Genomic DNA, 27078 nt, shown 5'->3' with positions numbered 1-27078 from the left:
GCCTCCTCCTGTATGTTTAATGTCAAAGCATCCATTACCAGGAGGAATAGATACCGGCTTAAACCCACCGAGACACCGAACCAGTCTGTCAGTTTGTCGTATATTAGTAAGATATGAAGTCTAATTTTCACAAAATGGCACCGAAACCATTGAAAAATATCGTGTTTTATAGTGATTTTTCATTCAAAGTTATAGGAGTAATAAAAAAATTATTCTTAGTAAAAAATGTTATTAATATTAAGACTTAGTTTTTAAAATCTTGGATATCTCGCAGGTATATAGTTGACTGGGATGCAAGTCGTGAAAGTTCTTATTTCTTTCATTGAGTTGCTCGGCGGTATAAGGCATGTCTTGAAACATTCATCACGTGTTTGAAAGTTATTCTGATTTCCTCCACAGCCTGAGTACAAATATCTCTTACAAGTCCTGGAACAGATCAAGGAATCTTTATATTTTAGTAGCCACCTACTAGACATAAAAAAACACAAATTAAGATAGCTCACTAACAATTAAGATCGCTCTATAAATGGACAGGTTATAAACTTTTATGGGTCTATTTGATTTTCATCAGTTTGACGCTGACTGTTGCGTACTGTCGAAGTAAAGAGTTTTAGAACTAATGATATAGACTTAACTACAACTAGCATCAAAAAGCGCGTTCATGTCGAAATAAAGCTAAAGCTGTAATTTCCAATCACCTATCTATTTATACATGTCTATGACTGTATCTGTAATTATTGATTTTTGTAATTTTTTTCTTTTATGCCAATTTCTGTGTTCTATTTTCTGATAGCAATAAATAGCAACACCACTCTCACAGGTACTCACTAGATATCCTTTTTTGACTATATCTTTATAAAAGGCATATTAAAAAATAAAACAATAACGAACTCTTACTTTGTCATCTTGTCCCAACCCCAGCGGAAGTAATGACCAAAGCAGGTTCCATAGTCAAACAAAACCGAGCAAAAGAATGGTATGTGTGCTGAAAACAAACAAATAACAATATTACTTAAGTTATATCTGAGATAGGCAAAAAAAGAATCTTACTAAAAAGCAAGTTAATACTGCTTAAGGAACCCTGAAATTTATAAGATGGTTGTTGATAAGAGCCATAAAACAGTTACTTTAGACTAAATTTACTTTAATATGCCAAATTGATCCTCCAAGTTCTCAGAAATCTCTTAAGATGAAACTATTTGTCTGACTATCTATTTTATTTACCTGTATGTTCTGTGATATTGAGTTTACAATAGTCTTTGCAATCTTCGTGAGTTTCAAATCTGTTGCCGTTGCCTTGACAACCGCCCCAGAAGAACCGAAAGCATCTGCCTTGCTTCACATCATAATACCATTGTATTAAGTCAGCTCTGCATGGTCCTGTGTCCGGTCTTAGGAAACATGATTTGTGTCTTGCTGGAAAATAAAATTATACAAGCATAAGGTTTAATTTACATTTACTTATTAGACATTGTACATGCAACTGTCACATTGTTATAAAAACCACAATATAAGGTGTTTTGCAAAAAATCTGTCTGAATATTTTCAACTAAAACTTTCATTTTATACTTTATTACCATAGCCACTTATACCACCCGAGGGATGCTAGAATGGGTCACTAGTCTATAAAAATATGGTATACTAGCTGTTCCTCTCAACATCGCCCATGTGAAATTAATAAAATAATCACAGCCTATGTTACTCTCAGATAAATTACCTTTCTAATGGTGATAGATTTTTTTTTAACAGCCCATTAGTTTTTTACATGAATTGAATACATACAAAAATTAAAAAATACAAATCTTTCCTCTTTATAATTTACAATTACATTATACTTTATGTGGTATTGTAAGTAGTTTGTAATTTGGCACCTTTTAATGTGTCATCAATTTGCATGCAAATACTTCTTGTGGGGCCGGAGAAGACTCTGTATTTTGTTGTCTTCACAGTGCGGCCTTCTGAACTTTTCGTACATCTGTAACAATGTACATTAAAAATAATTACTAATAGTACACATTTCAACCATCCATTTAATATTTCCATACTTCAAGAAACTAACATAACTAAAGTTTTTATTGGAAACTGTTATTGTTTGGCAGCAATAAAAAAAAGTATAAAAAGATTTATTAAATAAAATATTAACTACATACATTTGACATAAAAACAATTTCCTTTCTTGTTTTCAGAATCATACAAACAGTAATAGATATATTAAAATCATACCTTAAAAAAAACACCAATTATTTCTATTTCAAACATAAGTTCCAAAATCCCACTGCTTGTATGGCATCCATTTGTGTTTCTTTTTCATTGTACATTTTTATAACGCTTTCAATCGATGACTGTAATTAATGAAATATATATTATGAACATCTTCATCTAAAAAACAATTTCATTTACATATTTTTACAGATAATACGATATAATTATCATTAGTTTTATATAGATCAATCAAAAGTAAAATATGTATTACCTGAAAAGTCAGTATACTTTCTTGTCATTGTTTGTGATAAGAAAGTGTTTGTTGGTTTCTAAACATTTTACTTAGAATAGAATAGGTTATATTGTGTACGTGCTAGACGTTAAATTAACTCTGTACCTGTTCAGATCAGTTCATATAGCCCTTGACTATTAAGCGACAGCTCAACGACTAAATTTGATAATTTCACAACACAAAGCTAAAATTGATGAACTATAACCATGAGGGCCGACGAGTTACAAACTGTAGTGTTGCAGCTCACGTAGATCGTATTTCAATGCTAGTCCATATTGAGTTGAACGGGTTCACTGATCTTTTTCACCCATTTGAGCCGTGAGCTGATTTGCAGGTCATCTTTGCAGTTGAGTCATTACTAGTACGCGGTACTTGACATGACATCTGTCAGGGAGACAAATTGTTGTTGACTGTTGATCACAGATAAATTAAGGTTATCAGTAGCAGCTATCGTCACAGATTGATAGTGTACACCAATTCGAATAAGTTTCAAAATTGATTTAACCCTATTTTACTTACCTATTTAACTGTTCTTAATAATATTACTTTAATGTACTCGCCTGAAATAAGAAAGAGAGCACTAAAATTAAGAAAGGCAGTAATAAAATGTGTTTAAATAAACGCAACTGTAAATTAATTGTTTAGAAAATAATGATCTAGAAGTAGAACTTGTTTTACATTATAAGAAGAATTCCATATATTTTATTCCAGAAAAAAGAATCATTCAATAGAATGCATCAGTATCGACACTGCGCTAGAGCTACAGCTGGCTACAGCACTATTTTAAACTGCATAGTGACGGACGAAACAAAAAGCTGTACGGTGGGCGGGGTGCGTGTGCGCTTTTTGCTTGTGGCAAGGCAACCCGGCACGGTGCCGCACCGGGACCTATTCCTTATTGTATTTTATTCGATTCATAACGTTGTTTCCTTTCTAACGTCTCAGCGACAATTTATAAATTACTTTATAACTTTTTATTACAAACGTTTGTTAGAGTTCTCGAGTAAAATGCCGATATGCTGTTAAAAAAGTTTTTAACACCTAGTTTTGTTGTTAGCTGTTTTGTTTTGCTCTGTGAACGTGTTTTGTAAATAAAAGTTTTAACTAAATTAAGTTAATACTTTGTAAAATATTAAAACTTAACGTACATTATGACTAAATATGAATTAGTGTTTCATTTATTTATTTTTAATATCATTTATTATGTTACTGGAGCCGCTACTGAAATAAAGGTAATAATTTTTTAATATTTCGTAAATAGATTATTGTGTTTGTTACTTAATTTCTCATTCAAATTAAAAAATAACTAAACGTTACATTTAATTCTACTGAATAATTACAAATAAGATTAAACATTCAGTATGTACACATATTAAGATTTAAGATATATTAATACTTATATCAACACGAACCAAGAAAAAAAAATTAAAGTAATTGTGAATTTTTATGTCGATAAATATGAAATACTGTTATTCCGCTGTGTGTATTAATTTGTGTCGAAAATTTTTAGAATAGGTTTTTAATTTTTTTATTTGCACCTGCCTTTTTAATATATCTATTTGCCGTAGATTTTTTTCTCATTTATCTTAATAATTACTTGTGCCAGTATTAATCGTTTGTTACAAAAAATAAATTCATGACAAATTAATTAACATGAAATTGAATTAATTTAATTTAGCACCGTAACCTATATCTAGTTTTGTTTTTTTAATTATAGTCAGTCAGTAAAGCTTTACTAGGATTCAACAACTACTTTTACGTTATCGTTAAAGGCACTTAAGGTTTCATGTATTACATTTTAATATTATTCTAAAAAATCGATAGAGAATCTCGCTTATTGTCGTTGGAACTGATTTTATTTATGACCTATTTATTACTTTTATATAGTTTTTATAAACTAAGACAATGGTTCACATAACGAGAACTCTAAAAAGTCATATTCATTTAATTACTAACATACTCTTTACCTTTTCTTATTTTTATCACATTCTCTTTAATGTGTAGTTTAAGTTAAAATTTGAGTGTCCCAAATCAGTTAATCGCAGTAGAAATGGTTCTGTGTTAAAATTAATAGTAATATTTACTCTACTTTGTAATTACTGTGTCATTTTATGACGGAGCATTTAGGGAATTGTAACTTTCGTATCACTTTTTGTCACATCCGCTAAGATGTTTGGCTGCCAAAACTGGTTTACTGAAGAGGCACGCTGTGTAAGTTTGCCTGCATCCCAGCTACAGACTGATGCGAAATTGTTATTTACAACTGACAATCTACCCTCCTCGGTACTTTCTTTAATCAAATCTAATAGATTAATAATGTCGAAAGAATAGCCGGGAATTAATCGCCTACGTATCGATGTCGGTTAACGGAAACAGCCGTTTAATCTCGAAACGTATAAAGAAAGTGACGAGAAGATGCACCTATAAATCAGACGAAACAGGAAATATCTTCCCACGCATAAACAATTTAAAAGACGACATCGATAGGGACAAAAAGAAAAACAATTTATTTACAATTCTGTTGAACGGGTATCCATGTGGTCTCATCTTACATTATCTATATTAGTATAATATTATAAAATAACACAACAACTACTGGGGCCGATTTCAAAATATATTTTACCAAAGTTACGTTATCGGTGAGTAACATAGGCTACATTTTTTTTTAATTTCACGCGGGCGAAGTCGCGTGCAACAGCTAATAGGTAGATAAATAACGTATTACGTAACCACAAATAGATCACTCCAAAAATAGACGAAATGCATCCAAGAACATTAATGGCCATATTATTTAAATTTATGTTCATACGAAACGTTTCGACGCGCGACCATTTTGTTTGTATTCCCCTTTTAGGGATTGTTTGACAATAGAATATTTATTTAAGTGTCTTTCTATCAAAACAATTATTCACGATCACGACGTTGCCTAAATTCTTTGTTGTTTGTGACTTCTCTCCATTCGACTTCAGTATACGTACAACGTAAGGAGTGCGCTACAACGTCGCAAAATGTCCTGTTCCTTAAGTTATGTTTCATAGAGTTTACATTTGTATATTTAAACAATTTTCAAGGTTACAGTTTTTGATTTTTAATCACTTAACCCAATTCGTATTTCGTATTGATTTGTTTTTTTTTTCATAATTACTCTATCTAGGAGAAACTACATTTTCTGGCAAATGCAAAATCATGAAAAAGCCGTGTTCTTTAAAATGAGATTACTTCACAGAATTCATAATTATAGAATAAGTTGTTATTTTTAATACATACAAGGAAAAGTATTGTATAAATAATAAGCCGATAAGCGACTATACGTAGCTGGTTGATCTTTGAATGAAATGTAATGAAAATAATTTGAATATTATGTGATAGAAGCAAGGCCTGTTGCTGCCAAACGAAAATTGGCACCAAGTCACCAAGCAATCCCTTCACCGAGACATTGTCGCGGACTGAATTTTAATGGCTTATTAATACGACCACATTTGTTTAAGGAAAAATAATAAGTGCTTTACAATATCCTCGACGTCTATTGTTAAGTTCGATTGACTGGTAGTTATAAATTTATGTATATTTTGCGGGTTGGGATAAAAAAAATTTTGCAATTGTTTTTCTTCATTACAGTCGTGCATACTATTACTACTACTGTCGTGTATTACTACTGTCAAAACGCTGTCTTTTTCTCTTTGAAAATTTGAGACAAATGCAAGCTTATGTCCATAAATTTTGTCAGACAATGTTTATAAGACAGGATGTCTAGTATGGTGAGAATCAGAACTAATTGATTGAGGATACCGCAATGCGCATACCAAAAGTCGGGAAGGTAGATAGCATTCTTCACTTGGTTTATTTCTCCGTTTGTACCACTTCTAAACGTAATAACGCAAACTAAATACATAATACTTGTCTTTAGTGTTCTCTACCATGATACTCTCATGTTATATACGATATATTGGTCGATACCTAGCCTCAGGTTTGCCTGCATCGTCGTATATTAACAGTAGTAAAATTATAATTAGCAATTTCATTACTGCTGGCGCCTGAGTCGATTTCTTGAGTTTTATTGAGCTATGAAACTAGGACTAAGAGCTACTGCTACATTTTCATGTATGATATAATAGTCGGGCAAATTAAATTTTCGTAATTAATATAACTCGACTGTTGTTTATGAAGTAGAGGAAACAAAATCTTTAGAATTAGCGCAGCAACAAAAGAAAAATGATACATATACTTAAAACTGTGAATCTCAAATAACAGTGAAATTTCTTTTAACAGAATACCCAAAACAGCGTGACATGTGCAACCCGATTCGCGTCCTGCGAAACGAACACGGGAAGTTCACAGCAGCCGGTGTGCGGTACCGACGGTCGGAACTATCCTACCAAATGTCACCTGTTAAGAGCCCAATGCTCTGGTGAACCGATATCTATCGCACATAAAGGACCATGTGTTGGTGAGTTCTTTAATATTTAAATCTTTTTTAATATGTTTCTTGTTTCATCATCGTCCTGCCTATATTGCTACCGAAGGTTGGCATGTGCTACTCTTCTATACATCTCTTTCAGCCATCATCTGAATTCACACTTTTCGTACGCATAACTAACATGTTTATTATTTTTCACTTCTTGTTTCAATTGACAAATTTTAACTGAATTTAAATGTCATTCTTTATTTGTTTTGGAATTGACGCAAGTATAACCCAAAACTCTTCAATCGCTGTTCGTTGATGTAGAAAGTGCCTACGTGCATTTGTTGATCGACAATAATTTCTAATTCATGTTACGGTAAAGTGACCTAATGCATTATCATCTTCCTCTATCCCATTCATGTAGGGTCGGCAAATACATATTTTGTACATGTGAAATATTTTATTTATTTATTTATTTATTTATTTTTAAATCGTGTAAAATTAAATACACATAATTACAATATATACAATGAACAATAATAACATGTATTCTTAAACAAAACAAGACCTAACGCAGGGTATGTTAGGTCATGTTACGTTAGGTACGTGTCCGCGCAGCCAATGCCTCGTGATCGGGCAGTCGGGCTTATCACTTAGCCCTCTTAGGATGCTGTTGGTGCTCTCCCGGACTCTGCGTAAAAGAGAAGCCGTCCGTTTGCGCAGTATGGCATTAAAGCCGTCAAAAAAATTTTAAACAGTCTATATTTCTTTAGACTGACGAAGTTCACGACCTGCTGGAAACATGATTATAACTAACTCTACATTAAAGTGCATAATATCTAGTTATTTAGTTTTTATCTATATCATATGCGCTATCAAGTTGAACTGAATTACTTGAATAACTTTATTTGTCTTGTTCTTGTCCTTGTACATGTCTATGCTCTACTCTAAGGAATAGGAAGTTTTAACCCGTTTTATCTAATCAATGAATGGCGCTTTGTTTTTGGTATCTCTACAACTAATGCATTGTGAACCACCTATGTTCTTTATAACGAGTAAGTCAACAGAAATGAGTTAACGGTACAAAAATAGCTCATGTTTTTAGAAAGAAATAAACGTATGGGTTTTATAAATATAGGCTTACTTTATCTAATCAAGAAAACACTTTTAATTACCTAATAAATATAATTTTTAATTAATCATAAAAAAATTCATAACCATTACTAATTTTTATTTTGTAATTACAATTCTTTATTCTAATTTTATTGATCAATTTACATGTTTAAGTGATGATAATTCATAATTTAATTTAAATTATCTTTATTACAAAATTCTACACGTTTTTACATTCAGTACACGAGACTTATTTTTTTCGATCGAAATAAGCTAACCTTTCCAAGCTGATTATCTCTGAGAACCCTATTTATTATGGATTGACATATAAACAGCACCGTTTTTTAGAAAAAAGCTTGTAAATCTATAAACAGTTTGCTTGATAATTAGTATAACATGCGGACCATAGATATTTATACACACCTTATACGATTTGATCCATATATGGTGACTAGAGACGACTTGGTACCGATGACGTCGAAGATAACAAGCATCGCTATCAGTAATTGTCTGAAAAGAAACACAAATCAATAGCCATATTTATTTTGCACCCTGTGGACTTTTCAACCTTATCTGGTAAATCTAATAAATAATTAATTAATCATCCTTTATCCCTGGAGAACCCTGAATGTTCTTGTCCACAGTCATATTACGAATCGTATGACAGTCTTCAAACTTGCTTCAGACTTCTGCCTTCTCTGATTTCTTCAGAAGGTTACAATGTAAAGGACTTAGGTGTATACATTATCATCTTGTACCTATGATTAGTTTCATCTTTGTTCTACAAACGTATAATTTATTTATAATTCATTACATTTATTAATAAGCGTGTTATTAGTTATGAAATAAAATTATTACGCGTGGCTTGATATTACGCGGGACAAGTTTGCTTGTAGCAAAAGTGTGGTAAATTTGTTTTGCAACGAAGCTGCGAAGCAATTCATTACTATGTTATTAAAATGTATGAGATACGTATGGTGACTGTTTTAAAAGTATCGAGGAATAGATACTATTTTTTTCCAAATCAAATGATATGCGGTTTAATAATTTCATCAATTTACGCAAATCATTTTTTAAAGGAAAACCAACAATGGATTTTCTAGGATTTTACAAAATTGTACATATATACTCTTGATCGTGTAGTTGTAGTGGTTTTGTATTGTAACAGGTCAGTCAACATGTCTGATAGTTCAGCGGTACGCGCTAAGCGCTCAAGGCGGACGACGGGCTGCGTTCGTGCCTCGCTGCCGTGCCGACGGCACCTACGCGTCGGTGCAGTGTGCGGCCGCCGGCGCTGCCGCGGGCTGTTGGTGTGTCACTCCTGAGGGAAAGCCTCTCCCCGACACAGCCGTCAGAAACGGTAGACCAGACTGCACAAGAACCGGTGAGTAACTTTGATGGGCCCTGCGATGCGATAAACGTAATTCCTTCACTGATTTACTTTGCCGCGCGAGCTGACTTGTTTGCAAGATGCACACGATATCACTTGTATGTTAATTGCTTTAATTGAAAATGTAGTCCGCAGATAGAAACAATACAGCGCGACTGTGTGCCTTATCTTATTGTAATAAGGTTATTTTTTTTAGAATCAACAGTCGCTTCGACAAACAATGTTTTCAGCGTGAGATATTTGCTAAGATTTCTATTTACATTGCATTTGTTTGTTAAGGATATTGTCTGCTTTGTTAAATTTAGATTATTTGTGGAAAAGTACATATAAACTTAAGTATTCTATCTTTGATTTTTGAAAGGATTAAAATTCAATCACAATGTAGTAAAAAACATGCTGAATACTCGTATTATGTAAAGACCTGATTAATAAGTACTTTACATTTCCTATTGAATTTGATCAAAAGTTTTGTATTTAGAAAATAGCCTAAACCTCACCTATGATATTGAACATCTGTTCCATTTAACGCGGTATTGTAAATAACGGTTTCGGGATAGTTGGTAAACATTGGAGCAGATGAAAGCTGTAGTTTACATTACACTGCTTGCGCTCTCAGAATATCGTATACCTACAGTACGATTAATATGATCTCTTCGGAGATATCGTGATAAGAATGATGTGTGAATGAACGTGATGCAAGGGGGACAAATGGCACATATAAAAACATGCAATGGTAATATCGCTTACCAAATTACTCGAAATTTCAAAATTTTGGTAGTATACTGATATACTCGAAAATATGTAGAATCTATTTGTTATTACACACTAGAGCGTTACCAAATGTCTGCATAATGTTTTCTAGAAACGTAAAGTATTCGACTGGTTGTGATATTAAACAGAACTAAAGAGTTTGATGATTAATCTTTTAAAGTAAATTGTTTCCAATACTCATAAATTCTGCGTCTACATAAATTGGTAAAAACAGATTTTGTTATAAGATTATTAAAAAACGTTGCTGCATCAACTCGGAATGATGAAAGCTGTAAAAATTGATCGAAGACGCAGATATTTATAACAATAATGTTATATTCTTAAAGTATGAAAGATTAGTATTTATCTATCTGGATTTCTGCAATCCGTCTGCCCATTTCAGTCTAGCCTATTTTAACTAAAAGATGCAAGAGCTCGCTTTTTTATAGCTCAGCGTCTTCATTTATATGTTTATTTTATACGCATCGTCTTGGCAGTAACTAATTACAACTGCATCTTTGTTAGTGGTAATACATTGCTTAAACGAACAAATTTTATAGAAAATTTATCACTTTAAGATAAACATTCTGTCTATATTGTATGAAATCATTTGATCATGATCATGACAAAAAAGTTTCCGACACTTTTTAATGTTTTGATTAAAGAATCGTTTTATTTTAATTTCACTTTCAAAATATTAAGTTTGTACGCAAGATATAAAACGGTCAGGGGCTTACAAAGGCGGAAGACTCCAATCCCGACTTGTTTACTAGGCAGGTACCTATTATCTTATTAAAGGACATTGATGCAAACGGGAAGATGCGACGTATTGTGATGCTATGTTATTGTCCTCATGGGTGACATGTCATATTACAAAGAAACAACATTGCATTCGTCTAAAGATTACTTATACAAGTGAGCACCACGCTTAAGATAATATAAACATTTGTGTATACGAAAATAAACTTAAAGTATACCAGTTTTAAGATAGTCTTTAGATTGAGTTTGCACTAACAATCTACGACTGTCTTTGTTTACACAAACCCTTACGACAACCTACATGCGCCTGAAAAACTGAGTCAAAGTATTATTTGTTCGTGTCAAGTGTGTATTTATATACATATAGTGTTCAGACTTAGCCGAGTTTCGTCTGCAACACGCTAATAAATTCGGAAAATACTACTACTACTACTAGCTACTCATGAAATAAAATCACTATTACTATGAATGTAATGTAATAACGAAGTATGTTTAATTACGACTAATCTAGGTCCACTCTAGTCTAGTGTCTCTGTTCCATACAGGTTATCTGGAATTGATCGCCGCTGGTCTAACCTTGTCTAGCTTTAGTTTAGTTTTAGTTTAAATTTTTAAATAACTATGACGACCATTCGGAACATATGTAGTTATGTCGTGTGTTCGTCTGTGACGAATTGGGCAATAATCACGGACGGAAACGAGAAGGAAGTCGGGCACGAGACGTTACAACGAAATGAGTCAACTTCAATAAAGATTGTGTGCTGTGAATTTCCACTGCCGAAACATCCAGACATCAAGTGACAGTTATCTCAGTTCGTTTTATAGATGCAGGGAGAGATGACTATATGTTTTAGCACGAATGTTTCTACAATGCGTACTCACCAGGCCATCCTGGTCATCACGACGAAGTCATTATGAAGATTAATTCGAAGAATATTATCACTGACTTTAAGATAACTGATTAGGATGGAGCAGTGACCTAAAGCCAAATTGCCTGGCATTACAAAACAAACGGCTGCTAGAAACGGATCCAGGATATTATAAAAATATTTTACATAGATGAAGTACTCGCACAAATTTGTCTACCATTAGCAACTTACAGTTGACTTACAAAATACATTAATTACCAAATAATTTATTATTATATCATTAGGCTCCTCAGACAAAGCACAAAAGAATGATTGTAATTAAAACAATTGATTTTTTTAAGTGAATGAGTGGTTCAAACTTTTGTAAAGAAACGTATCTAATCTTACGAATTGCAAGCTGTTCAATAAATATGAACCTTCCTCTTTACAAAAGTGAAGTCAAATCTAACATTACGAAACACAGATCCGGTCTTACACTCTTGTTCGCAATAGATGAAATAAAATGTAAACTCCGTTAGATTTTATCATTTAAAATTTACAACCTATGTTCAAATATAATGCCACATCGAAATTACATAAAAAGTTATTGCAGTACTAAAATTTTAATTGGTCTTAGAACATCGTGTTAGTGTTGTCTCGCGCGCCAATCAAACAGGATGTGCCGCATTCTAGAATTGTAGTTGAATCACAACGAACGCATAAAAATACCAGAATCCGATTTTATTGAATGTTCAGTTATGAAAGAAAGGCTTCTAGTGCTGTACGGAGTCGTCTGGATTAGTTGCAATCCATACTTACATGTAAAAATGCATATTTGAATCTTTGTCCTCTATACGTCCCGAAAAAGTCTAAAAATCTAAATCTTTTTCGGTTATATCGAATTTTTTGATTGCTTCGATATTATTTTTACATTTATTGCCTGACACTGCCAGGAATGGTGGGTTCAGATAGTTGAAAATAGGAGATCCTATCATCATCATCTACCGTCCTTATCCTACTTCCGTAGTGTCGGCGCATCAGGTTTTTGTCCTCCTGGTAATTTATCTTCCGTCAAATCTATCGTCACTTCCTTTTTGATCGTGTCACCTTTCACGAAAAACATCCATCTCTTTCTAGGCCTACTTCTCTCGTACCCCGCTACAATCATAACTAAGGTTCTCCTTACGCCAACCTTTTACTCCTTAATTTTCTTTAGTATTAAAGATCTTCTAGTGTAAAAAATTCTATTCACGAAGTTTTTAGTTTATTAGTCAACTTGCCAGACACGCAAACCTAGCGAGTTGAATTTGTTTTATACTACGCTGCGGTGTTTAATTTTTTTTTTCGATTCGAAAATAAACTCAGGTAAAAACTGGAGTGACTAATCTATCGAAACACGATTCGATTTTGCACTCATTTCTTTAGGGGAACTTCGATTCAATCCACTCATAATACTCCGAAGAATTACTAATAGACAAACAGTTTTTTAGTGTTTGGAGATGATGAAAAATAAATCAAATATCGATTGTGAAAGTAATAACGTTAAATCATTTAAAAAACAGTTATTTGTTAAAAAAGTACAATAAAAAGACGGCGAGAGTAAAATTGATATCCTTACAAAAAAACACATTCGAATATAACACGCAATTTAAAACTCTCTAAGCCAGCCTTAAAATATAATCGGATTAAAATCGAATTAACGTCTCGAAGTGGCAGCTTTCCGTTTCTAAAGACAACGTTGTATTCTATAAAAGGACAAAGATTATCTTCTTTTTGAGATTCGCAAACGACCGCAATTAACTGTCTGACACGCAGAGCCGTTTTACGCGGCGCAGACGCCTTCAATGTTACTACAATCAATTCGCTTTTAAGAACTTGATAAGAATTACGTCATCGCACAATAAATCTCTCTTAAAAATAAAAATCGTAAAAACATTTCTGTATTATTTACTCATAAAATTAGAGTAAAACAGGAATTAGGCGATTTCGGAAAGCAATTAAAAAAATGTCTTGAGAAATACGTTACAAAGACATTAACATTGGATTTAACTAAGTGCAAATGGACAAAAAAAAATTCGTCGAATTGTAATAACTGAATAGATTCATAATTTTCAAACGAAATATGCGTGTCGTTATAAACGTGAGACGGTTTATAATCATTTCTGTTTTCATGCACTACAAATTATAATCACTGATTAGGTTTCACTTTTTAGTAACGATACACGACATAATTAGAGAACACTAATATATCATTTTCAAACCATTAGTGTTTAAAATTATAAAAAAAAAATCCTTACTTATTGTATGACAACTACGGACTACGAAATAAAGCCGTAGATTCGAACCCCCATTCGATTACTGATCTTAATAAACTTCACATACACTCACTTTAAATTGTTAATAAAAATAATATTAAGCTATTTATACAATGAGGTAAAAAGATTCGATTAGTTATTTGTTAAAAAAAAAAAACTACTGAACCTACGTTAAGTAAATATATTTAGTATTAAATCGACAAACGCTTATTAAAGTTAATTTTATTGTCTACCGTTGAATATTGTTAATGTTTCCCGCTTTGAATTCCTAATAGAGGTTCGCCGGCTCTGAGGTGCATCCATAATAAATGTGGATAATAATGAAATCCATACGCACCTAAGTGCAATATGAAATAACGCCATAAACAATTGTTCTCGGAATGTTCGTCTCATGTTTTTTTATTGTCTACGGCACTTTCGTATTCCATTGAAGTAGAACATTCCTTAGCTTTGCGACTTATCTATTTTATAAACTCACATAGTTAGTACTTAATAATTTAGTAATCATATAAATTCATACAAAATGTTATTTGATATGAATCCTTTCCGCACATATCTACCAGATACAAATATCACTAAATGAGTACTTTATTATTATGTAGAAGAAACATAGGATATGCTTTTGCTGTTTTTATTGACATTTGATGCAGGAAACAACCTGCAAATGCATTTTATAGTGAAAAACTAAAACTTTTGAACCAAATGACAGATCCTAACGGACTATTATACGAACACCATTCACAAACCATCAAAAACGTCTATACTATTTTAACAAATTGTAATCCGTTCTCTCAATTCATGGCGTTAAAGACATTAAAACCCGCTTAGATGGCGCGCGCGTGAATCTGTTTTAGAACGCATTCGTGTGCTATGGTGTGTCTGGTTGACTTTCTCGGAAACAGCGGATCGTAGGAGTCAGACAGCTCGACGCCGGATCACAATGGTGTCCAGTTTTTTGTCTATGTAACAACGCGAAGCGTACCCGCCGTGTCAAGAGGCGATAGAAAAAAAAACACCCAGACACCATTTAATAGCGTTGTCAGGATAGTTCGCTGCACCTTTGATGTTTTATATTTAGCTTAGGTACCTGCTTGTGCCACATAATCATCTTGTTAAGGCAGAGTTACAGGTTACGCGGATCGTTTTTCGGCAACGAAATTGGAACGCTCGTGTTTCGAAATCTTTTTCGAATAACCTGTAATAGTTTTAGGTTAACGTTTATTTTCTTGTTATCCATATATTTTTATTTTGATATTGTTATAGTCAATGTAGTGATGAATAAAAAATGTAGTAAATCACTATACTGATTTTCTTTTAATTTACGAATACTCCTCGTTTCGGTTGCCTTTGACTGGAAAGCACAAGCTTTATCTAGATTTTAATATTTTCGCATTTTAAACTTGAAGCATATAAATCTTTTGTAATTGCACTGATCGTTTAAATGGTAGAGATATTAAAATCATTCAAAGATTATTTAAATTGGTTTGGAAGAGACGTGATAAAATTATATCTGAATTTAATTAATGTTAAAACGACACATTTAGAGATTTTATCTTTACCTTAAAGTTGCCGTCACGGTATAACATCGCTTGTATTAGTAATTTATTTCAACAAATTAAATCAAGACTTCGTGGAAACCACTTCGCAAAGCGCTATATTGCGCCCAACGTTTATAATCATTTTATATAGATCAATTTATAGTAAAAACCATTTATGCCAGTAAATCATGCGATTTATAACCGTTGTCAAACTTTTTAAAAATCAGTTCACTGAATCTTAGTTCTACAACATTTAATGGGGGCTTATTGAAACCAATAATATTTTCTATTTTACTAATAATGTTCTCATAAAATAAGTGATAAAATCTGAAAAATAATCAGTGATAGCACATATCTTAGACCTTTCACTATTCGGTTCGAATCCGAATATAATATTTAAAACTAGCTTTCGCCCGGGACTCCATACGTGTGATTTTTATAACATTACGCATTGCTGGATAGTTATTTTATTCTTAGTTTCTTGTGATATGTTACTTTAAATGTGATTTAAGTAATACATTTAATTATCTTGTTATAACCTATACGTATCAAAATGGTTTATTTTTTTATCTTTGTAATTGCCAGTATTTTTTTGTTTATAGGTTTTTATGTTTCCACCAAAGGTCACATCACTAGACCGGTTGAGTAGACTGCTCCCCTCACTCCTCGCATCCCACACGCCCTTAAGGATACAGTAACCATGCGGCTTGCGTCAAATTACTCTATCTCTAAGATGAACCATTATAACACCATTATACTAATAGCCAATCCCCATAATCGATCTCGAATCATTGTTGTCTAAGATGTTTTTAATCTCTACACGTTTAACCAATTGCACAGCACTATGTGATATGTATGTTAGTATATCTTACTAATAATATAAATGCGAAAGTTTAGATGGATGAATGGATGTTTGTTAGCGTTTGTAGCCTAAACGGCTGAATGGATCTCCATGAAATTTGGCTCAGGTTTAGAGCATAGTCTGGAAGAACACATAGGCTACTCTTTATCCCGGGAAGAGTTACGGTTCCCGTGGGATTCATTAATTTAGTTTTTTAATGTTCACTCGATCATTCTGCAACGGTTCAACATATCTTATTGAAATTTGGCACAGATGTAAAACAAAGTCTGGAGTACACATGAGATAAGCTTCATCCCAGAGAAATGTCCGGTTCCCGAGGAATACGTAGCTTTTTGTAATTTATATAGTTCGTATGTTTTCTAATACCACGCGGACGTAGTCGCGGGCAACAGCTCGTATCTTTATAATATTCAAATATACGACCTCTTGACTAAAAGGGTCAAAATGAACACAATCAAGACTAGGTGGTATATCTATAAATTTTAGTTACAATATCTGCAATGTTTAAATTAGCATAAGTCAAAGCGCACAAAGTAATTAACATGAGCAATTGCCTTAATAAACAAGCTATACGTCATTAATTAGTCATTTTATCTGTCATTTTTTTAACAAATTCTCATTAATTTTAAAAGATTTACGTTGTAGGATCCAAATTATCGGAGGTATTATTTCGATATTACTCATGAAAGACTTAATGCATTGTTTACATAACATTTATCTGTTAGTAAAACACAGTAGCATATAACAAAACACTAACCAAGTTCTCAATTCTTTGATAAATGTGGAGAAGAAAATAAGTCGCAAGCCATTAAAATTAATGTGTTTATTCAAGCTCGTCTGGCCCTTGGCGAAGTACCTTTTAATTTGCATGTGGTGAACGAAAGGAGTCACGTTGCCCGCCCCTCGCTAACGATTTATCAATTCCGATAATAATAAGCTGCGAGTAAAGATTTATTGCGTGTCGTACCTTAGAGATATCTCGCTAAAACATTCCAGCTCGGGTTCCTAGATATGTGTTGATTTAAGTGCCCAGCTATCATAACCAACTGTCGCCCGCGACTGCGCCCGCAACACCGCTTACTACACTTATAAATAAACCATGGAAATAAATTGCACTCAGAGTCACGCAAACATATTACCAAATAACTTCGATACTAACCTCCTCTCTACAGAAATTAAAACAACATAATAATAAATTAGAACTATTTTATAGGCATTTTTGATAACCAGTTCATCCGTTCCACATTATTACGTAGTTATAACTTAAAATATAGGCAAATGTCTTAGTAAATAGTAGAATAAGCACTCATTAAATAGTTATTGTTATTGTAATCGATATGTAAGTATCTATTTTTATTAATATTACGATCTATTTTTATTAATATTACGACTGGCGTAAGACCTTTACGTTAGGTACCGGTATCTTCCTATCTCCTTCAACACTGTATAAATGAAAGATTTTATTATATAGTAAATTAAAATCGACGAAGCTCCAAGCAACGATTTACAACAGATTTGCATAGGTTCGGAGTTCGGACCAAAGCCCTGAAGCAACAAAAGGCCTGCATTAAAAAGATACTGAATTATAGCTTAGTTAAAATCATAACATAATACCAATTTAAAATATTCTTTAGAACAATTCTTAAACCATTTCAATTATCCATTGCAGGAACTACGTTGTTCGTTTTATTTGTTGACTTAAAATTTTGTCCTTGATACATTTTAATACGCATTTATTCTTTATTGACCTTCAGCGAATGATGTAAATGCAGACGCGTGCGCAAAAGCTTAAAAAGGTCCTTTATGTTTTATGTATAGAATGCAGTGCGTCGCCGTCGCTTTCCTGACGGTTCCACAAACAGACCGGACTTTTTACGTCTTATTTTTCGCAGGTAAATCACACACGAGGCGGCGCTCCTCAGTTCGGGGTCAACGTAACAAAAGAAGTAAGTTCTAACATGAATATATTTTGCGAACACTATTTTACATATTAAAGGGAACTCGTGTTAAAACTTATTGTTCCTATCTATTGTAGTCAAACAATATATTGTCGAACGATGATTGTATTCTTCAATATCACTAAACAATGTATTGTAAAGACATAATCTTATTTTAATCTATTTGTAATATTTAAGGATGTTCATTATGTTAGCGAAAATATATTTATAATTACGACAATGTTTCCATTGTTGTGAAGATTTAGATGTATTTCGACTCGTGGTTCACCTTTGCCATACAGATACCATCAGGTTACGACTACTTCCATCTTGTGCTAAAGCAAATAGTTATACTATACTAAATATACTATTCATACTACTAAATAATACTATACTTTTTTAATCATATAAACCCGTCGTAAAATTAAACATTACCTATCAAAATAGGTAAATGTTTACTTTAAGGATAATTTTATATAAAATTATTCGAATGAGAAATCAAAGCAATGTTCGATTTAATATCTGCAAGTTTTTGTTTATTTATTATATTAAATACGTACATAAATTAATGAATATACTGAACAACTTCCTGGGAGAAAACACGTCTGCACTTCATCTAGTAAAAAACCGTCAAGACAGTATGTAGCGCACTTATTACATCAGACATTTTTTATTTATGCAATTTATTATCTCGTCTGGGCTCCGATTGACAATTGCGTTTTTACTTATTGCTCGTTTGATTTATTGAGTTCAATTTACATTACTTGACGATAGTGCGCGTACATTGCCGCAGATAAGTTACATTCGCTGTTAAAATTAATCTATACTTCTATACTAACATTATAAAGACGAAAGATTTGTGTTTTTGGATTATCGTATGTATTCGATTCACGTAAACTGGGCCGATTTTAAAAATTCTTTCACCGTTAGAAAAGTGTTTTTTTTTTGTGTGAAACATAGGCTATATTTTTTTAATTATCTAGTATTTCATATTCTTGTTTTTATAAAGAACAATCAATAACTGATTTTAATAAATATTTGTTTAGGTTGCACCAGGATAGACCGCGTACAATTTAATGGGAACTTGATAAAGATATTCAGTGGTGAATATGAGAGAGTGCGTGCGGAAACTGGAAGTGCATCGTTGGAGCCGAGAGCTGTAGCTGAGTGGAAGTTTCGAGAACTCGACCGCGACAGAAGCGGAACCTTACAGAAGTCCGAATACAGGGGCTTACGTCGACTGATTAAAAAGGTTTGTTTTGTATTACCTGTATATATAAAATCTCGTGTCTTTACATGGGATATAGCTGTATGTAATTGTTTTCATTCATAAACCTTCTTTAGGCCATTCCCAATATGAAAAAAATAGAGATTGAAACAGGACGGAAATTTGGATTTTTACTTGTCCTGAATAGAAACCACGATATGTTTCTTACAGATTTGAAGTTTTAATTTTTTAAAGCAATATTTTATTTAAATAAAAATCACAGTTAACGATAACTGTATGAAACATTGTCATCATATTAAATACCCTGATTGGAATTCGAATGCTCTATTGAAGTTTGGTCTTTGAAACGAATTGATAAACGATATGTAAGAATTGATTAAATAAAATGTCCTTGTAAGACTTTTGAAATTCTGCTTAGCAATGTTTATTCCTTTATCCGTTTTGTTATGCGAATACTAATATATTAATACGATTAAAGTGCTGTTAATCATACTAATATTATAAATGCGAAAGTTTATATAGATGCATGGATGTTTGTTAGAGATTGTAGCAGAAACGGCTGAATGGAATTTGATATAAATGTAAGTAAATCAAATTTCATCAAAATTCATTCAGCATGTATGTAATAGTCTGTAAGAACACGTTGGGTTCGCTTTACTTTTTTATTTCTACAGCTAGTAAAACGATGTTTTTTGTAACATTGCAGGTGGTAAAACCGAAGCGTTGCGCACGCGCTTGGGCGCGCGGTTGCGACGGGGATGGTGACGGAGAGATCGCTCGTGCAGAATGGGCATCCTGTCTCCTCGCCAACCCTGACCCACCTGCACCGGATTGTGAGTACCACTATACTATCTGAACGTTACGAGGATATTTCATCCATTAATCTTTACAACTGAAAATAGGTAAACATTATACTCGCATATAAGTTACTAAAGAAAATTTGCAGTACCCAGAGTCACTGTATTGTCAATAAGTTACCTTACAGTAGCGTACGTAACGGCTTCATAAGTCAAAGATTTATTTTATTAAAAAATGTATATATGTAAATTAATCGATAACTTATTTCGATTTTATAACAATTTGATAATGTACTTGTGGTCGGAGCACAAACTAAAACATTCATTTTTTTCTTCATATTAATACAGATAATACATATTACACCAGTTTACGCTGGAATGTGGAGTATGACGAATCAGTGGCAACAAAAGATAAGAATATTACCACGTTATACTGCGGTCACCAACTTGTGGTCACTCCGAACTAAACATACATTTAGGGACATGGATTACGATTGAGTCAAACATACGAAATCTATTAATTTTATTTGTAGAGACTTTTTATGCATGCAAAGGTTATTTAAAAACCTTTATAAATAAACAATCCAAATGTATGCGCAAACATAATAATAATATATAGTCTCTCTCCGTTTCTTCATGTCGTTGAATGCAGACGACGACAGCGGGCCGGACCCTGAGGTCGATTACAACGAAGAGGAACCACCGCCGGACCCTAGCTCAGGTACACCAACCATAGAGTAACATAGCTCTATGATACATAGAGTATCATAGAGTATGCGTTCCAAAGACAATATAAATAAATTGCACGCAAAAGGCAATATCCTATATATTTTTATAGATAGATTTAATCGCTTTTTACTTTTGATAAGTCTGAGAACCAATGAAATACTTTGTGAAATCGAAGTGACATCTAAGCGAATTGCGACTACTGACGGTACAAGTCTCCGGCCAACGCCAGTTTCGTTTTAGTCGTACGTAAACGATCGTTGTTTTATTCTTTTTGTTTTTTACAGTTTATCGACAACTTGTCCCCGTCGTTTGGCTCTGGCCTACCCTAGGTTAGATGTGACCTGGGGTAAAGTCTAGTAGCACTAATCTACAGTTGATAAAATAAATAACAATGAATTTTTATCTTTTTTACAGTGTTGCCAGGAATTATGAAAAATTCTTTCGCACCTGATGGTTCCGATTCGGAGTCCCGACGTGAAGACGAGGCTAACGACTGTTTGACTGATCGACAAGCGGTATTGGAAGAACAGGTTCGAATTTCAATTTCTACCAATTCCTACTGATTACCGCCATTTTTATGTTTTCGTTTTTATAACCATTGCATATGCGACTAACACGCAACGCTATTTGTATTATTGCAGAGCGATTTTGCACTTGTTTTATTGTTTAAATGTCTATTTTGTTTTTGTTTTTATCAAAAGAGTTCAAAATTAACCGTGTTTACTTGATTTTAAATTAATATGCATTATTTTCTTTGACCTAAAGAACCTAGTAAAGGACTTTTTTTACCCGTTTCATCTAAAAATTTAGATAGTACGCTTATATCACACTTATCTTTATAAAAAAAATACGAAAAATTTCGCTGTCGCCCGCAAACTTCGTTAGCGCGGATTTAAAAAAATGTCATCTATGACATTCCCGCGTGCATCCTACCGGCTACCTTTCAAAGTCTCGTCTAAATCGGTCCAACCGTTCCAGAGATGGGGTTCCAGTCGCCATTTTGACATCGCGGAATTAAAAAAGTAGCCTATAATATTCCCGTCTCTGTCAGCTACCCTTCGGTGAAAGTTTGGTAGAAATCTGCCCAGTCGTTTCGGAGTACATCCGGAACAAACGGGGCTTGCGGACAAACAAACAAAATTTTTTTAACGCTTTTTTGTTATCAGCAACGCAAACAACTTCCCGAAATCTGGCATTTTTCACAAACAGACACTCCAATTTTATTATATGTATAGACTAGCTGCTAGCGACTCCGTTCGCGTGCAATTAAAAAAAAAGTGAGTAGCGTATGTGTTCTTCCAGACTATCCTCTACATCTATACCAAATTTCATCCAAATCAGTTAAGCAGTTTAGACTACAAACTCTAACAAACATCCATCCAAACTTTTGCATTTATATTAGTAAGATAAACGATGTATTTTGTATAGAAAAACGGCAGCGCAGTGCTTTACGTGCCGGAGTGTACCGGTGACGGTAGGTACGCTCGCGCACAGTGTTACCGCTCCACTGGTTATTGTTGGTGCGTACATCAAGACACCGGCAAACCAATACCCGGCTCGTCGGTTAAAGATCGCAAACCAGACTGCGATTCCGCACCACAACACGCCAGCCCAATGAGAGGTATATATGATACTATAATAATATAATAAAACTTTAATACACACTTCTTTCTTATAGCACTATCTGTTCTTCGCGACTTCCGCATGAAATTAAAAAAATTACGAAAAAACGTAGCCTATGTTAATCACTTGCTTTTTTTTAAATTTCATGCAGAAGTCATGGGAAAAAGTTATTAAAAGTTTAATATAGCGTAAACACACACTTCTTTGTTTTGTCAGCAATATAATAAGAGCTAATTTATAAAGTCTTTAGTATAATTTAGAGGGCCATATCACGTATATTATTTAGGTTTAACAGTGGTAGAGCCCGTTTTAACATCTTCGCACGAATAGGCCGGCTCGCCCGGTGTAATACCACGACCACACAGAAAACAGGCATGAAGTGGAAGCAATTCCGCGCACAGTCTGATGAGTGTGGTGCCGGAGGCCTAATTTTAATCTCTTTCCCTTTCCACCCTTTTTTTAAGAGGAAAGGATGGAAAGGAAAAGTGGATTTAACGGTGGAGGAGACACATAGGAAGGGGAAATATTCTCTTTATGTGCAGCTCCTCCTCCGTTAATGAAGGGTAGGCAACGCATCTACACTTGCGGATGTTTATGGGTAGCGGTCGCTTTTCATTTCGGTGTATTCAGATGGCCGCTTGCTCGTTTGCCACCTTATATTATATAAAAAAAAACAAATTAAATCACTATCACTCATAGCTGATGAAATATTTTCAGGATGTCCAGAGCCGATGAAGTCAATTTTTTTACGCGATCTCATGAACTTTTTCATCACAAAAATGACAGCTAGCAGTAACGGCACAGGTCCCGGGTACGTATAACAATTGGTTTTTAAAACACGTTTCAGATAAAATCAAAATTAGAAAGTAAATAATTTTTTCCAGTGATATGGTAAAATGGGGTGCTTCAAAAGAGGAACAAGCAGCTACTTGGACGTTTGTGATGTTAGACAAGGACAAGAATAAAGCGTTGGAGAGACGAGAATGGAAAGCATTCCATCAACTTATAACAAATGTGGAACAATTAAGGAGATGTGGAAGGAAATTGCCGAGATATTGCGACGTAAACCATGACACTAAAATAAGTATCACAGAATGGATGGCCTGCTTGGAAGTACTACAAGCGTCTCAAGGACATTCCAGTAAGAAAATAAATATCTATACTAATAAAATAAAGCACAAATACACTACTTCGTGGCGTAGGATGTCAGTAATCACAGCGTATTTTTTTAATAATTCTTTGTTGAATAAAAAGCCTAACACTTACGATACGCTATAGATTATATATATCATTTCCTCAAAGGCCGGCAACGCATCTGTAGTTCCTCTGGTGTTGCGGATATCCATGGGCGTCGTTGACCACCTCGGTGTTCTCGGTGCTCGTTTGCCCCCCTTTATTATAAAAAATATATATTTATATATGTATATATTTTCATTTAATTTAGGGGTGAATATTTTGGAAAATATGATATAACGATAAATGGAGATTCATTTGGATTTAGCCACACGTTAATACTACTATTTTATAAATATTATATGTTTTTAATGAAACTCCAAAAAATAATATAATTTAATGTGAATTATTTCGTTTGTCACATACTACAGGACCTATAATTGCATAATTATGTTTTCGATAAAGACTTAGGTAACTACTCAGTTCTCAATTAGTGAGGACCAACTAATTAAAAAATTAACTGAAGTAGTTTAGAGAAAAACCCGTGAGACTTAGGTATAGATTTTTTTCAACAAAAAACTTCATCAGAAAAAGAATGGATATATCTATATTAAAAAGTTGTTAAATTCGTTTCAAAAACAATATAATTGTAGAATCATGATAATAAATTTCATAAATTACCACATAAGTTTCATGTTACATTACAGTTAATTATTTTAAAATTACCTTTCAGCGGAATCTACAAAAATACCTCCCAATCCAAGAAGAAAAGGCCCAAATCCTTTGGAATCGATACTCAAGGCGGAAGATTAAGTTTTCAATATTTAAATATACAGCAGTGTGGCTATGATTATACCAGTGTGGTGGCTTTGTGAGTTAAACAAGTTAACTTGCTGCGGCTAACAGCCGGTTTCTGAAACACTTGTAACACACTATACTCAAATTAATTAATCAAAATATAAATAGTCCGACAGGCAGGACTCGGTGGGCAACTAATACTAAACTACAATATTTTATTGGACTATAGTCATTTGATTTTACGTGTCATTTACTTATATTGTTTATATGAGTCTTATTTTCTATTATAAATTACGATATAATTTCTCCCACCGCGCCAGATATTTTTCTAACGGAGGCATATTGAAACGAAACTTAAAACAATTAGCTTCATAGGTACCACTTCGATCTGTTATCTAAGATGCTGTTACAAATTGAAATCTCGTTTCAGTATTCGGCCGTTACTCTATGTACATAGATTATTCGTAATTCAAATTGATTACCCTTTCAGAAACCGGGCATTATTATTATTATTATTAAAATTAGATCATTTATTTATTCAGTACATAATGAATGTAAGATTCTGCTAGTCTTGCACTGTTTCAATTATTTCAAAGTAGAAAAATCAATTAATTAAAATCATTTTCCTATATACAAGCACAATTTTTAGTAGATTTTTAGTAGCAATTGATTTGGCACGTGGAATACAAGAGTAAACTGCCACGGGCCAAATCAAGCGTTGAATCTATATGTATATTAAATCTGACAATTAAAATGAAGTTACATTAAAATATAATATGAAACATTGATATTGAGATTTTAAGAAAGTACTTACACCATAGTCAATAGTGTTAAGCAATTCGTATGGTCGTTTCGAAATATTTCTATATGTATATCTAATTTTTAACTTAAAGAGTATGTAATTCTTCAATGTTCACGAAATGTTTACGACGTTACCGTGCGTTTCCACTGAAGAAGTAAATATGAAAAACCCTGTTTTATTCTCTTCGAAGAGAGACTTTCACCGGGAATATAAAAACATTCGTCGCGTGAGTGTCGCCAAAAGGGTCATGTTTTGTAAATTAATTTGGTTTCTTGAAATTAAAGAGAAATTAAACAAGTTACCTACCGTTTTTTCTGACTTTACATCTATGCCAAATTTTATCGAGATCCGTTCAGCTGTTTAGGCTACAAACTATAAGATACATCCATCCATCTAAGTTTTGAATTTAAGAGTAAGATTCGAAATACTTATTTAAGGAAAATTTAAAAACTCAATTTCTTTAAAATTAATAAGTAGACCCCATCGTCATCCACCCTAGATCGGATTCCCCCCGCCCTTGAATCATTAGCTGGCGACGCCAATTCTTTGCAATATTGCGAAAAAAAATAGAATTGACTTTTACGCACGTATAACGACAGTGGAAACTAACGGTTATTTCAATATCAATGTTTTGTAAAGATTTTTTTTTTAAACATTTTATCCAATAGACATGATTTCGGTGGTAGATTTATTTAATTTATAAAACAGTGTTTATAGGTAGCTTTTATTTTATAGTCGTGTTTTAAATGTAGTTCAATATTTCTTAATTATGTTGTGTGATTGTGTTTACGCATTTCTAATCATGTTTCGCAACTTTATGATTTATTGTTGCCATTGCAGGCTAATTAATAATCGGCTAAATATTAAAGGTGTGCTACTTTTCAAAAATATTACTTTTCTTGTAATGTATGTATGTTTGCTACACATTATGTACGTACCGCTTACGAAATTGTCTAATATTAACAGATTATTTAGTCAGTATGAAATGTAAGGACTATGTGATATTTTTTTTTCATTATTAATAAATATTTAATAATTGAAAATATCAATAGCGTTTCATTTTAGTAATAAAATGATAAATATGGGTAAAAATGTTATCCGCCATTTTGTGGCGTCAGCCATCTTGCATTTAACATTTTATTTAATAGGAAAGTTAAAATTATGTATCGATTTTCATATTTTATTCACAGGAAGGCAGTTAAATTTCAATTATATTCGATATTAACAGTGGTAGAAGCGGCTCGCATGGTATAATAGCACGAACTCACAGAAGACAGGCGTAAAGTGGAAGCAATTCGTACAGTCCGGTGAGTATGGAGTGCCGAAGACCTAATTTTAGTCCCATTCCCTTTCCACCATTATCTTATACGCAAAGGATGGGAAGGGAACATGAATTTGACGGAGGAGACGCATAGGAAGAGATAATGTGCTTTTTATGTAGACAATCTCTGTCGATTAAGAGTAGGCAACAGTCTCTTCGCCATTTTGGTGAATTCATGTGACCGCCCTTCTCCTTTGTT

At 33.2% G+C, this 27078-nt stretch overlaps 2 protein-coding genes across 4 annotated transcripts; one reads left to right on the top strand and one right to left on the bottom strand.

Annotated features, from left to right (window-relative positions):
• Nucleotides 1–218: 218 nt before the first annotated feature.
• On the bottom strand, nucleotides 219–2791 carry LOC106102622 (kunitz-type serine protease inhibitor A-like). 2 transcript variants are annotated; one of them, XM_013282171.1, is made up of 6 exons: nucleotides 2600–2791; nucleotides 2224–2342; nucleotides 1872–1975; nucleotides 1225–1416; nucleotides 898–985; nucleotides 219–426 (listed from the first exon to the last, which is right to left on the bottom strand). In XM_013282171.1, exons 3-6 carry the CDS (start codon nucleotides 1894–1896, stop codon nucleotides 252–254), a joined length of 480 nt encoding a protein of 159 aa, XP_013137625.1. In that variant the 5' UTR covers nucleotides 1897–1975; nucleotides 2224–2342; nucleotides 2600–2791; the 3' UTR covers nucleotides 219–251. The 2 variants fall into 2 exon arrangements, with proteins under 2 accessions (XP_013137625.1, XP_013137618.1); XM_013282164.1 differs by lacking the exon at nucleotides 2600–2791 and adding an exon at nucleotides 2474–2587.
• A 508-nt stretch (nucleotides 2792–3299) lies between these two features.
• LOC106103102 (SPARC-related modular calcium-binding protein 1) lies at nucleotides 3300–26607 on the top strand. 2 transcript variants are annotated; one of them, XM_013282771.1, is made up of 12 exons: nucleotides 3300–3726; nucleotides 6764–6941; nucleotides 9178–9393; nucleotides 18364–18417; nucleotides 19455–19660; nucleotides 20343–20469; nucleotides 21053–21154; nucleotides 21577–21692; nucleotides 22591–22783; nucleotides 23503–23596; nucleotides 23670–23926; nucleotides 24692–26607. In XM_013282771.1, the coding sequence occupies exons 1-12, from the start codon at nucleotides 3646–3648 to the stop codon at nucleotides 24769–24771; spliced, it is 1704 nt and encodes a 567-aa protein (XP_013138225.1). In that variant the 5' UTR covers nucleotides 3300–3645; the 3' UTR covers nucleotides 24772–26607. The 2 variants fall into 2 exon arrangements, with proteins under 2 accessions (XP_013138225.1, XP_013138233.1); XM_013282779.1 differs by having other exon boundaries at nucleotides 3301–3726; nucleotides 21086–21154.
• The last annotated feature ends 471 nt before the right edge of the window (nucleotides 26608–27078 follow it).

This window comes from Papilio polytes, unplaced genomic scaffold (genome assembly GCF_000836215.1).
Source record: "Papilio polytes unplaced genomic scaffold, Ppol_1.0 DF824292.1, whole genome shotgun sequence".
Classification (NCBI taxonomy): Eukaryota; Metazoa; Arthropoda; class Insecta; order Lepidoptera; family Papilionidae; genus Papilio; species Papilio polytes.
This window is presented reverse-complemented; position numbering and strand designations above follow the sequence as displayed.